This window comes from Xyrauchen texanus, chromosome 47 (assembly GCF_025860055.1).
Source record: "Xyrauchen texanus isolate HMW12.3.18 chromosome 47, RBS_HiC_50CHRs, whole genome shotgun sequence".
Classification (NCBI taxonomy): domain Eukaryota; kingdom Metazoa; phylum Chordata; class Actinopteri; order Cypriniformes; family Catostomidae; genus Xyrauchen; species Xyrauchen texanus.
In genome coordinates, this window is record NC_068322.1 from 7,610,052 (window position 1) to 7,624,528 (window position 14,477).

General features: G+C 38.8%; 1 protein-coding gene across 4 annotated transcripts in view; it reads left to right on the plus strand.

Moving 5' to 3' along the window:
- LOC127639184 (SLIT-ROBO Rho GTPase-activating protein 1-like) overlaps positions 1 to 14,108 on the plus strand; it is a 40,061-nt gene extending 25,953 nt beyond the window's left edge. For 3 of the 4 annotated variants that reach the window (XM_052121079.1, XM_052121081.1, XM_052121082.1), the window contains 14 exons: positions 1,970 to 2,167; positions 2,648 to 2,732; positions 2,820 to 2,847; positions 3,014 to 3,044; positions 3,153 to 3,213; positions 3,825 to 3,902; positions 4,385 to 4,519; positions 4,785 to 4,890; positions 6,638 to 6,862; positions 6,953 to 7,032; positions 9,813 to 9,990; positions 10,657 to 10,791; positions 11,187 to 11,547; positions 12,604 to 14,108. In XM_052121079.1, the coding sequence (XP_051977039.1) occupies positions 1,970 to 2,167; positions 2,648 to 2,732; positions 2,820 to 2,847; positions 3,014 to 3,044; positions 3,153 to 3,213; positions 3,825 to 3,902; positions 4,385 to 4,519; positions 4,785 to 4,890; positions 6,638 to 6,862; positions 6,953 to 7,032; positions 9,813 to 9,990; positions 10,657 to 10,791; positions 11,187 to 11,547; positions 12,604 to 13,020 (2,118 nt within the window). In that variant the 3' untranslated portion in view covers positions 13,021 to 14,108. The remainder of the gene's footprint in view (positions 1 to 1,969; positions 2,168 to 2,647; positions 2,733 to 2,819; positions 2,848 to 3,013; positions 3,045 to 3,152; positions 3,214 to 3,824; positions 3,903 to 4,384; positions 4,520 to 4,784; positions 4,891 to 6,637; positions 6,863 to 6,952; positions 7,033 to 9,812; positions 9,991 to 10,656; positions 10,792 to 11,186; positions 11,548 to 12,603) is intronic. The other variant, XM_052121080.1, reaches the window with a different exon arrangement.
- Positions 14,109 to 14,477: the final 369 nt, after the last annotated feature.

The following is a 14,477-nucleotide window of genomic DNA, read 5'->3' on the forward strand; positions in this document are numbered from 1 at the left end:
CCACTAAGTGCCCAGCATATAGATGGGAACTCCTTCAATACTGTTTAAAAAGCATCCCAGGGTGATACCTCAAGAAGTTGTTTGAGAAAATGTCAAGAGTACTTTTCTGCAAAATCTAGGCAAAGTATGGCCACTTTGAAGATGCTAAAATATAACACAGTTTTTATTTATTTTGGATGTTTTTTTTTAATTTTTTTGTCACAACATAATTCCCATATTTCCATTTCTATTATTCCATAGTTGTGATGACTTCACTATTATTTTTAAATGTGAAAAAAAGAATAAGTGACTATTGTGTATATATTTTACATTTATTAATTTGGCAGACGCTTTTATCCAAAGTGACTTACAAAAGAGGAATACATTATAAGCGAATTATCTTAAGTAGACAGCAATAGGAAAAGTGCTGTATTACAAAGTTTCACTAGCATCAGAACAGTATCAAGACAGATTAAAGTGACTGGTTAAGTGCTCATGGAAAAGATGTGTTTTTAGCCTTTATTTGAAGACAGAGAGTGAGTCAGCTTCACGGATGGAGTTGGGAAGGTCATTCCACCAACGTGGTATTATGAAACCGAAAGTCCAGGAAAGTGTTTCGGTGCCTCTTTGTGTTGGTACAACAAGGCGAACGCAGACTTCTGGTGGGCGGGTAGCTCTGCAGAAATGATTTTAGGTATGCTGGAGCAGACCCAGTGACTGTTCTGTATATTGATACGTGCATCAACCGGCAGCCAGTGGAGAGAGACAAGGGTGTAACATGCAATCTCTTTGGTTCATTAAAGACCAGACGTGCTGCTGCACTCTGGATAATCTGCAGGGGTCTAATTGTGCATGCAGGGAGGCCTGCAATGAGAGAGTTACAGTAGTCCAATCTAGTTATGACTAATGACTGAACAAGCAGTTGTGTGGCATGTTCAGAGAGGAAGAGTCTTATCTTCATGATATTGTAGAGTGTAAATCTACATGATCTTATTGTCTTTGAGATGTGGTCTATGAAATGTTTGGAAGGCGTTTTGGAAGGCGTTACTGTAGTTGACCCAGCTGCACGGTGATGTTGTGTTCAACTGCAGGGTTGGCTGGAAAGACAAGGAGTTCGGTCTTGGCTGGGTTAAGTTGCAGGTGGTGTTACTTCATCCAGGCCAGGATGTTTGCCAAACAAGCAGTCGAGCAGTCACCGTGGTGTCGTTGGGCTGGAAAGACAAGTAGAGCTGTGTGTCATCTGCATAGCAGTGGTAAGAGAAACCATGTGCCTGTATGATTGGTCCCAGTGATGTTGTGTATAAGAGAAGTGGCCCAAGCACTGATACCTGAGGTACCCTAGTAAGTAGCTGATGTGACTTGGACACCTCACCTCTCCAGGCTACCTTGAAGGACCTGCCTTAGAGATAGGAATTCAGAATAGAGAGGGTGGAATGTAGGATCTGATAGTTGACTGTGTCAAAGGCTGTGCAGGTGTTGTTGTACGTGGTCTGCCACTGAGAGGATGGTCATTTATTCTACATGTAGAGGGTCCCCTCATGGGGGCTGCCATGTTAGAATCACTTGACCAACTGAATTGCCACAAGCTTAATCTCAGTAACCACCATGTTATTGGGCAATTTCACTCATGGATTAGATTAATCATAGCTGTAAATAGTGAATTTCTGCAATGCCATTTTTGAAAACTATTGTGTTTGAAATGATGCTGCATCCACACCGCTAGGTGTCAGTGTAATACTAAGTGCACCTTAAAAAATATTGAGCGCACTTTTAATATCTTGTTAATAATAATACAAATAAAATTTTTTTACGGATGTTCAGATATATTTTGTGGAAAACAAGACAAAAACTAAATAAAAAATTATTTAAAAATGTTTAGGTAGTATGCCATTTTGAAGTAATCATTCAGTACTGTGTCATATAGCAAAGCACCATGGCATTACCATCTGATAACTTCTCTATACCATTGTATTCTGTATTCCCACTGAAGGTGAAAAAGACATCAGAAGCCACCCTCAGCACTATCCAGGACATGGTGAATATGGAGGACTATGATGTGTCAGAGAGCTTCCATCACAGTCGCTCCACTGAGTCTGTCAAATCCAGCATATCAGACACTTACCTCAGCAAACCCAGCCTGGCCAAGAAACGTGCCAACCAGCAGGAAACCGAGCTCTTCTATTTCACAGTAAATGTTGGCCCACACACAGCAAGACCGACTCTAATTGGGAGTCACTGTAAGACACAACCATTTTGAAAATGTAATGTTTAAAGGGATGGTTCAAAAAAATTCCCAAAAATGGAAATTCTGTCATCAATTACCCTTACGTTGTTCCAAATCCATGTTACAATATTTCATGGAACACAAAGGGATATGTCAGGCAGAATGACCGCTTAAGTCACCATTCACTTTCATTGTAACTTTTGTCCATACAATGAAAGTAAATAGAAATCCTCCTTGCTTCAGTTCAGACTTAATGCTGATGTCCTGTCCATGCTGCATATTTGTAGTGCTGTGATCAACAGTTTAATGGTCTTAACCTGATTCAACGTCAGTATTTTTCAACTTATTTTATGGCCACTGAAGGATGACCAGGACTGATTAGATCATTAATTTACCAGTGTAATTAGATTATTATTGACTGTGCGTGTATTTTTGTGGCTATAGAAACTAAAGGAGTATCTCGAAGGAAGCAATCTTGTCGCTAAACTGCAAGCCAAACACGACATGTTAAAGAGGAGCATAGCAGAAGGTGACATTGCACTTCTCCCAAAATCAAATGTTCCTGGTTTCCTTCCATCCAATCAAATGTCACCTAATACAATGTCTTTGTCCACAGGATACAGAGCTGACATCATGACAACCAGGTATATCTCGTCATCTATGTGTCTTTGTCCGACCTTCCTTTATTGCCCTTATTTTTTGCATATGCTATTCCAAATCAAAGGCTCCTCTTGATATTTGTAAAGGTCCTCATGACCTTTTTGAATGCTAAATCTCTTGTTTCAGTTGTATTTCTCTCTTATCATTTAGCCGTCGACGCAACTCCCACAGCAGACACCAGGTAACACAGTCTGTGTTCAGTTTACACCTGTGTGCTTACAACTGTATCAACATTTGTGTCATACTGTTTACAATGTTCATGAACTGATGTTTGATGATGTGTTTTCAGGACTCTGGGAAGGCTATCCCTTTGATTGTGGAAAGCTGCATTCGCTTTATTAATCTATATGGTGAGGAATACACTGCAAGCCTATATATATAAATTAGCCCTGTAGATTTATGGCATTCTTTTGATGCAGTTAATTACATGAAAATGAATACAAGGATTTCTAGATGTGATTTTTTGTTTCAAATTATGTTTAACTTAATATATGGTCCTATAAATACAGTGCTCATGACTAGAGGCGCTGAAAACTAGTGAGATGCAACGAAACTACAAGTGTCCGTCTGATTTATGAGTACATATACCAACAATTAAAACTAGAGCAGAGGGAAGAAGGCCCATAATTGGGTAATGTTCAAGAATATGGAAATAATAAAACAATATTTTGGTTTTAAAACCACTTTTTGCTTTGTCTAATGGCTGTACTTGTCTGTTGGCACAATATTTATATATGTACATGATGTAATGTATTTGAATTATCTGAATTATAATATTTATGATATGTTTATAATTATTTTAATCATTATGTTCTAGATTACCTTTATCTGGGGGCCTTTCACTGTCATTCAGATTATTTATATATTATAAATTATAATACAAAGAAATAATGAATACAACACATGCATGGATCCACTTGCACTTAAATGTGGTTATGATTTCTTATTTTTCTTTTTCCAGGTCTGCAACACCAGGGTATTTTCAGGGTTTCGGGCTCACAGGTTGAAGTCAATGACATTAAGAACTCTTTTGAACGAGGTTTGTGTACTTTTAGACTCTTAAAGTTAACTCTTTAAAACATGCTTTTTACTTTTCTCTTTTTTTTCTCTGAAACATTAAGATCATTTTCACCACATCTCAAATGATGAATTGTATTTGACTGATCTGTGGTGGAAATGACAATTATATATCATAAAATGGGAGAAAAATTCATTTCTTAATTAGCAAAAGACAAATGTTTTTGATAAAATCAACTACTGGGAGATAAAAGTGTCTGCAGTTGAAGAAACACCATATATTAAGTGAAAGTCTTTGTTTCCACTGTTTTGAACATCAGCAGAGATTATGGAGTACAGACAAACACAATTAAATGTAATTAAAACTGTAATATGTGTAATATATTAACCAATACCAGCAGCTTTTTAGAAGCTCAGATCTTCATTAAAATGTGAAAATCACAGATTAAAATTTAAAAGATCTTCCACCATGGATACACTCTCATCTTAGTGGCTGTTTCCCAGGCAACGACCCCTTGACTGACGAGGAAAATAACCATGACATTAACTCAGTGGCGGGTGTGCTGAAAATGCACTTCAGAAACCTGGACAACCCTCTTTTTCCAAAGGAGAAGTTCAACGATCTCATCGCCTGCATCCGTGAGTGCTTGTCTTCCTCTGCAGTCATATGTGTGTGTTTATATGCATGTGTGTGCGTGTGTGAGGAAGGATAGAGGAAGGAAAGGAAAGGTGGATGATAGAAATGGTGTTACAAGCGTTCAGGAAATGACAATGTTCAGCTTTCCTGGGGAGTTTAGACAACTGGCGTCTTTTCACATGTCTGTAAAGAGTCCTGCCTATTTAAGCACGTGAAAGTTCTGATTGGCCTTGTTTACAAACTTGTGTGCTCACGTACCTTCAACAGGAACTGAAAGTCTGTATGAGCGTGCCCTCTCCATCCGGAAAATACTGATGATGACACCACGACCAACACTGGTGGTCATGAGATACCTGTTTGCATTCCTCAACCAGTGAGTATAAGCACACGTACATGCACAAATTTACTTGGCTATCTAAATTAGGACATAATTTACCATAGACTTAAATTTGTATTATTTAAAGCTGAAGTGTGCCACCAAATGGAATTGCAAAAATGTACAGTTTTCAAACAGCCCTCCGCATATGCCCCCTTTCTGAGGTTGGACGGATCACTCAAAACTAAGAGGAAGATTAATAGTGCAAAGGTGTTTACAGATTTTGAGAAAATGAATCTACAAATGGCTTATTTATTGTTGTCTTTGCATATTAAGATGGGATAGGAGAAACTATTTAAATACCAAAATATTTGAACTATTCAGCTTCGCTACTAATCTTATTTAAACTTTAGAATGTAGTTTTAAAGGTGCTGTAAGCGAATGTAGTTCTGAAGCTTTCACTTGACTGAGCTGTTGAATTAACCACGCCCCCTCATTCCAAAATTCCACCCACCAAAGATAATTTTGAAACCAAACAGAGCAAAAGAGCACCATTGTTTGATACTGTGGTGGTCGAATTCAACAACGGCACAATAGCACCCTCAACTGACAAACATTATGAATCATAGCCTCAATTATCCACTTCAAATACAACAAATGTGAGAATGAGCAAAATGTCAGTGTGTGTGTGTGTGTGTGTGTGTGTGTGTGTGTGTGTGTGTGTGTGTGTGTGTGTGTGTGTGTGTGTGTGTGTGTGTGTGTGTGTGTGTGAGACAAAATTGAGAGAAGTTTAGCTTTAAGGTTGCATGTATGACATGTGTAAGTGTAATAAGTGTGTATGTGTAATATTGTGGATTATCCCTTTTACTTGCCTCAGTCTGGCAACATATCTCAGATGATACGCACACTTCAAAATGTGCTAAATAACAACATGAACAAAAAATTACTTGATTTTCTTCTGCATCTTAAGACAATGTTCACAATTAATATAAGCAGTTTTATTGTTACTGAAGAAATGTAAGATTGAAATATAATTAATTATCATAAAGTCAGCATATCCTGCACCATGTTGGTTTTAGGACAGGCTGACTTAACACTCATAGAACATTTAAACCAAGTCATATGACCCACATACTCAAAACAGACCAAACTAACTATGATCAATTATAACAAGATCAGGTGAGAAACTCTTTCTCATACCCCCTCTAAGAATCTAGGAAAAAATAAGGGTATGTATCTTGTGGTGCCTGTTTGTACTCTTTTATGTATATTCTATATATTCATCAACGTTTCTACTAAACACACACACTTACTGTACACAACACAACAGAAAATCGCAAGTGTCTCTGTGAATAGGAGAAAGGCATCTAAACTAAGCATTCGTTTTCACAGTGGAAATTAAATGCACTCCCACCTCTGTGCCGAGAGAGAGATTGTGAAAGGTGGCGTGAGACAGACAGAGGGAATGAGTGCAAAAGAAAGAGAGTGTTAAGGGATGAGTAAAGGTGCAAAGAGAAAAGGTGCGATATGGAATTTTTATGACTCCTCCACAAGAAATTTGAGAGGCTGATCCACTCCGATTGAGAAAGCATAGTTATAGCAGTGCACTCGAGAGGAATTAGACATCCATCATATCATGTAGGTCCTTATGTTACTCCTCAAAAGAACTAGTTACTGGTGCTTGGTCAGAAGTTTTATCAAGTAATAGAAGAAAAATCTTTCCTTCCTGACTGTTGATTAGAATACAGAGGAAAGTGTTATTAGTTGCATAGTTTACACAGTTATTGGGTCAATTTCTCTCCAGTTTGTCCCAGTACAGTGACGAGAACATGATGGACCCTGGAAATCTCGCCATCTGCTTTGGTCCGACTCTGATGCCCACTCCGGACCTCTTAGACCAGGTCTCCTGTCAGGCACACGTCAACGAGATCATCAAAACAATCATAATCCACCATGAGACCATCTTCCCTGACACCAAAGAGCTGGAAGGACCAGTTTATGAGAAATGCATGAGCAATACTGAGTACTGGTGAGATGAGTGTGTATTTGTGTGTGTGCTGAATGTGGATTGCAGCATTTTGGATATAATGTACTCTCTAAAATATTGCTGTGTTTTTAGTGAAAGTCCATACAGTGAACCGGGAGCGTTTGAGGAGGGAGAACAGGATGGTGGGACAGAAACACAGACGAGTGAGGAGGGTAATTAATATGCATGCAAATATGTAGGCATATTTTTGGCAGAACTGCATCATTACACAGAATTTGGAGAGGGCCAAGAGCTTGCACTCAGAAATGAGTTCTAGCAATAGTAGGATAAGCATATTTAAATACATTTAATTTAAATATTTAAAATGTGCGCACACACACTCTCTGAGTGAGAGCAGGGAGATTTCACAGAGCAGCGTATATTTGTGAGCGTGCATCCAGTTTTGTCCGAGAGCCAAACGACTCAGCGTGCGAGCGGAGAGCTTCACGCAGCCGGTACATGGATGCACTCTTGTGTGCTTGTTGTGCTCTCAACATTTAACAGTATTATAAAGGCATAGAACTATGGTCTTGCTAGAATATGGTCTGTTAAGCTATTCATTTAAATCGCTGACCTTCACTTGACACAAACATCAACACCTCCTTCAACCACCCTGCATTTGGAAGGCATATAGAGTAAGGAAAAGGGCTGGAAAACCAGAACCGTCAGGCACAAGAACAGTTTTTTTTATTTTTTATTTCAGGCTATCCATCTCACGAACCATTAAAACTGCCCCATTGAGAAATAATTATGTGCAATACACGGCTTAGTATATTTATATTTATCCAACATATCCTCCCTCTTCTGCCATTACAATCCCTTGCACTATCTGTATATAACAGATTTGTCTTTGTAATATATGTGTGTGTGTATACAGTGCATCTGTATTCACAGCGCTTCACTTTTTCCACATTTTGTTATGTTACAGCCTTATCCCAAAATTGATTAAATTCATTATTTTCCTCAAAATTCTACAAACAATACCCCATAATGACAACATGAAAGAAGTTTGTTTGAAATCTTTGCAAATGTATTACATTTATATTTATTTTTTTAAATCACATGTACATAAGTGTTCACAGCCTTTGCTCAATACTTTGTTGAAGTACCTTTGGCACCAATTACAGCCTCAAGTCATTTGTGTATGATGCTACAAGCTTGGCACACCTATTTTTGGGCAGTTTCTCCCATTCTTCTTTGCAGGACCTCTCAAGCTCCATCAGGTTTGATGGGGAGCATCGGTCCACAGACATTTTCAGATCTCTCCAGAGATGTTCAGTCGGGTTCAAGTCTGGGCTCTGGCTGGTCCACTCAAGAACATTCACAGAGTTGTCTCATAGCCAACCCTTTGTTATCTTGGCTATGTGCTTAGGGTCGTTGTCCTGTTGGAAGATGAACATTCACCCCAGTCTGAGGTCCAAAGCGCTCTGGAGCTGGTTTTCATCAAGGATGTCTCTGTACATTGCTGCATTCATCTTTCCCTAGTCTCCCAGTTCCTGCCGCTGAAAAACATCTCCACAGCATGACGCTGCCACCACCATGCTTCACTGTAGGGATGGTATTGGTCAGGTGATGAGCGGTGCCTGGTTTCCTGCAGACATTACGCTTGCCATTCAGGCCAAAGAGTTCAATCTTTGTTTCATCAGACCAGAGAATTTTGTTTCTCATGGTCTGAGAGTCCTTCAGGTGCCTTTTGGAAAACTCCAAACGGGCTGTCATGTGCCTTTTACTGAGGAGTGGCTTCCGTCTGGCCACTCTACCATACAGGCCTGATTGGTGAGGTGCTACAGAGATGGTTGTTCTTCTGGAAGGTTCTCCTTTTCTCCACAGAGAAATGCTGGAGCTCTGTCAGAGTGACCATCGGGTTCTTGGTCACCTCCCTGACTAAGGCCCTTCTTCCCCGATCGCTCAGTTTGGCCAGGCGGACAGCTCTAGGAAGAGTCCTGGTGGTTCCAAACTTCTTCCATTTATGGATGATGGAGGCCACTGTGCTCATTGGGACCTTCAATGCTGCAGACATTTTTCTGTACCCTTCCACAGGTCTGTGCCTCGATACAATCCTGTCTTAGAGGTCTACAGACAATTCCTTGGACTTCATGGCTTGGTTTATGCTCTGACATGCACTGTTAACTGTGGGACCTTATATAGACAGGTGTGTGCCTTTCCAAATCATGTCCATTCAACTGAATTTACCACAGGTGGATTTATTTTTTGTTTTATATTTTTTATAAATTTGCAAAGATTTCAATCAAACTTCTTTCACGTTGTCATTATGGGGTATTGTTTGTGGAATTTTGAGGAAAATAATGAATTTAATAAATTTTGGAATAAGGCTGTAACATAACAAAATGCACTGTGAATACTTTCAGGATGCACTGTATATATAAAAAAATGTGTGCGTATGTTATTGTGTATTTCTATATATATACTTATTTTTATTGTATTTTTTGTTATCTCTGTCTTGTTGTTGCACTGGAAGCTTCTATGTATGTGTAGCATACTTTGAAATAAAGCTCATTCTCAAAATTTTCTTCAAAATACATTTTTATGGTGTTTATTTATCTTTTGATTTTACATTTTAGATATTTAATAGACGGTATTACACAAACTTTGAAATGTTTTACAATTTCTGAGAAAAAATCGCATTAATCTAAAAAAATATTTAGTTTATTTTATTGCTATATTTTTTATACATTTTTTTTAATTTACAATGCTTCAAAATATGTACATATTTTAAAGATTACTCTATTTAGTATGATTGAAATTTAGTATAATTTGTCCTACAAATGAAAGTTAATCTTAAAAAGTAGACTTTTTTTTTAGTGTAAAGCAATAAAAAATCTTTTGTACAAATAAAAGCATATCCTAAATATAAAAATAAGTCAAATATTTTTTCTTTATGGTAAGCCACAAAGTCTTTCAAAAAGTCCTGAATTTTTGGTCTCTCTTTCAGAGGGTGAGCCTGTAGAGGCCATAGCCAAGTTTGACTATGTGGGCCGCTCTGGACGAGAGTTGACGTTTAAAAAAGGTGCCACACTGCTGCTGTTCCAGAGAGCGTCTGAAGACTGGTGGGAGGGACGACACAACGGCATCGATGGGCTCATACCACACCAATACGTCACACTGCAGGAGTGAGTTTACAAACATGGACCCACTTTATATTAGGTGCCTTTAACTACTATGTACCTAAGAATTTGATACCATGTAATAATGTGTTGTTGCATTGTACTTACATTTAAAGTGCATGTATCTAATTACATCAGCACTTACACTGTTAACCTTACCCCTAACCCAACCCTTACCCTAAACCCTAACCTTACCACTACCCCTAAACCTTCCCGTACCTTAACCTTAGTAGCAGCAAACGTGAATTATGTGAGAATTTAGTAGAACACCACATAGTTACACAATAAATACATTGTATTGTATGTATTTGAATGTTAGCACATAGTAGTTAAAGACACCTAACATAAAGTTTCATCTGTGTAGCACATTCATGGTAACAAAGGTGATAATGTATCTATATTTCGTATTGCATTTAAGGAAAAAATACCATTTTGATTTTAAAATGAGATCCAACCTCTGTGTATCCATGTCTGCTTTAATATTGTTTATGATTTTTGTTGATTAGTATTAAAAGTTAACTCCGATACATTGTGGTATCTCTGGTACTTTGGCAGTATCCTGTGGTTATATGGTAAAATGTTACGCATTAAAGTTTTATAAACTTGGATAATTTCTTAATTGAGCAATAAGATATTTGATGGATGGATAAGTTGATGGATGATGTATTTCAGTGATGAGGCAATGTCAGATACTCTGAGTCAGAAAGCAGACAGTGAGATCAGCACCACACCTTCAGATGAAGTGAGCTCCAGACTCTCCCTGACATCCCCTACTGAACCAAGACTACCAGAGACCTTCATCAGCCGGTGAGCACACAAATGTTTGTTGAGATTAATTTTGTTTTTGTCAAGAACAAATCTGTGTTGAAGCGCATGCCTCTGTTTCTTTTACTGATGGGCTGATTACTATACACAATTAAAATGACGTATTGACGTTATTGAAACTCATAATCCATTTGAATAGGCTATAATTGTTATCTTTTCTATAGCTTGATTAATGTCGATCCAACCAGTTGACAAAATGCTTTTGGTGTTTCAACGCCATTTCTCAAGACTCTTTGAAGATTTGTAGACAGACATTTTAATGAAGGATAATAAGACTATTTTTACCACTAGTTGAGATAGTCTCCTAGTCACTTTTCTCTTCCTTTATTTGACTGACTTTGCATTTCACTCTCTTTTTCTCTCCTCATAACTTTCAGACACAGGAAGAGGACAGAGGCCCTCCTACGCCGGGTCCCTGGTCGTCTAAGTGATGGCCACTGCCATGGCAACGGGCTGGAGCGCAGCTCTCCACCAGTAACAGTGACCGTAACGGGGCATTTTAGCCCTCGGGAGCTGCTGCGTGGGAACAGCTGTGCCCTGGACAGTCCCGAGCACCACAGACGCACTGGACACAACGCCACCTCCAACGGCACTGTGACAGCCAACTTCAGCCGACACGAATCCCTGCGCAGAGAGAGGGAGCGAGAGAGTCCTCCAATACGCCAGTCACCATCCATACTGCACTGTGGACTACCCGTGCAACGCTCTCAGACGTTGAACCCTCACACTATGACACAGGTTTGTTAGGTGCCGATATACCAATGGGTTATCTAATGGAAATCTTATGTCCATGTCACATTTTAACCCAAAATCAAAAGACACATAAGAAGTATTAATTTGCATGAAGAAAATGAAGACTTTTTTCGACAATTGTTTTTACATTGTGACATTATTTTCATTACATTTAAGCACATATTCCATGCAAATTCTCATAACTATAATGCATCCAGATGATTTTTTTAGTTTTTTTATAATTGCCATTATTATCAATAGTGATAATTATACATATTAAACATATTATCTAATTTTAATGAGAGCGCTAATTCTGAGCACAACTTTTGTGTTTGGGTGGGAGTGTTTGCGATAGCGCAATTTGCTATTTTCCTTAGAAATAGGTCATTGCAAGACGTTTCAGAACCATGTCTGTTTTCAGTCCAAATTATAAATTCAGTTTGCAGTTTGGAAATTCCACCAACAGGTGGTAATAAAGTTAATGTCCATTCTATTCTTCTAATTCATTGCATAGTCCGTTTACACTACCAACTTCTTATGCATGTGCTTTCTTTGTTTATATCACTGGTGCTTGACTGGGAATGGATTACATAATAAGATGGAGACAGAGAAGCAATAACCATAGAAGAACTTCCAAATTAAATTGCAATTGACCCTGCTCATTAGCGCTTTGTGCATGCAATTGCCAAACCCATTTCACGTAGACTTGGCGCATTCTTGCAAAAAAAATCAAACTTTATGGCCATGCCGTTTACTTATGCGTGTAATCTAATGCTTTTTAATTAAAATATATATATATATATATATATATATATATATATATATATATATATATACAGTACATACTACAATTTAATTATACATCATAGTATGTAATATTATGTAACAAATACATATATATTTATATATAAATGCACACATATATATTCTTCAAAATTAATGAATCAAAAATTAATTTCTTGACAGGTTTTTTGAGATTCAACCAAATACACACTCCTTAAAGCTGAATTAACACAGCATGTCATGTTAGTAATAACTGTACAGTTAACGCTCTCTCTCCAGGAATTACAGGAAACTATGAGTCTGGCATTGAACGAGCTGCGTGAGCTGGAGAGGCAGAACGGCAAGACCGCAGCTCCTGACCTGGTGCTGGACACCCTGGAGCAGGTGAAGAGCAGCCCTTCTTGCCCATCAGGCTCCACCCCCTCCAGTTTATCCAGCCCGTCTGATTCCCCGAGTCCTCTCAGCCCTATAAGCCCCCTACCTCCTCTCCCCCCACTGCCCGGCCCTTTGTCCCGCCGCTCCAACGACCCTGTGGCCACCTTCAAACCTATTGCTTCGCCCCGCATGGGCGTTACTCTCCGCCCACCCGTGCTACGCCCCAAACCGCCTGTTCTCCCCAAAGCCAACCCTCCACCTTCCCAGCAACCTCCTAATCCCAGTCCAAGCTTTGGCAGTGACAAGTCTGGCACTTTGTGAGCCAATCCAAAGGGTCCATCTGAAGGAAACAGGGTTTAAAACTGGTCTAGACTAAAGAACGTAAACAGGGTCATTATCTTAATAATGAGACGATTTTATGGCCAGTAGCTAGTTTACATGCAGAAAGTTTAGCTAGAATTAGTCTATGATATTATATTCATAAATGTTGTCAGGGTGGTGTGTGTGGTGTGTGTGTGTGTGTGTGTGTGTGTGTGTGTGTGTGTGTGTGTGTGTGTGTGTGTGTGTGTGTGTGTGTGTGTGTGTGTGTGTGTGTATATTCTCAAAGCGAATAGGACTTTAAGGTGTCCATGTGTAGATACATTTATAAGGAACATATTCAGAGACAGTGGAGAGAGATTTTTTTGTCCAGGAAGTACTGTTATTCGGGAGCTGTAGAATGGGAAATTTTAGTGCAATGTATTTTCAATGCTATGATTTGGGCCTTAATACCACAAAAGCAATTGAGTTGTTCTTTATAAGTTGCTGCTGCTTTCTTTTATGCTTCGATTCAAATGGCCGAGCCACAGGGATACTGTTGCCTATTGGGAAAATGGTTATACACTTATTGAAAATTGATACGGAATGTGGTTTTCAAAGCCACGCACCTAGCCTTCCATAGAAGAACAAGAAGAAGATAGAATGTATTAAATGAATGTTCCACGTTTTTTCCACACTAAATACCAGATAAACCTCCCCTTTTACTGTGGAAATGTTACATTGAGGCCTGATTGGACAACGTGGGAGGGATGGAACTCATAACATTCCAAAAGCTAAATTTGGTCACACCTGTCTGAGGTTTCGGCAAACAAAAAATAAGGGAGGATTGCGAAGAAAATTACAAAATAATGGAAATTCGCTGGAAGGAATCTTGACTTCTGCCACCAGGCCACACCCTCCCTCAGGTCGTTCTTGTAAAAAATGTCCACTGCTGCTCCACTAATGGACTATAATGGTGTTCAATCCTTCATTTTCAATGTCCCCTGTGCTTCCAGTGTACGTGTGTATGTACAATATTGTCAATGGCAGACTCTCTTTGGCACACACTAACTATACATGATTAACAGGCTCTCCTGTGTGGATGTGGGGTTGGGGGGTTGCATGATAAAGTGCAGATAGATGTGCACCGTTTTGGGCACTGAGTAGTGCAGAGTACTAAAATGATAGATAATTCATGCTTGTACAACAAGGAGAGCTGCACACATGCAGCTGCATGTATGAAAACTTAAAGGGATAGTTCACGCAAAAAAATGAATATTCTGTCATTTACTCATCCTCATGATGTTTTAAGCCCATATTATTTATTTATTTTTTTTTTCCATGGCACACAAAAGATGTTAGGCTGAATCAGAAGTTAGAAGCCTCAGTCACCATTCACTTTCATTTTGTGGAAAAAAAGATGCACTGAAAGTGAATGGTGGTGGAGAATCGTGTCCTTTTGTGTTCCAGGAAAGAAAGTC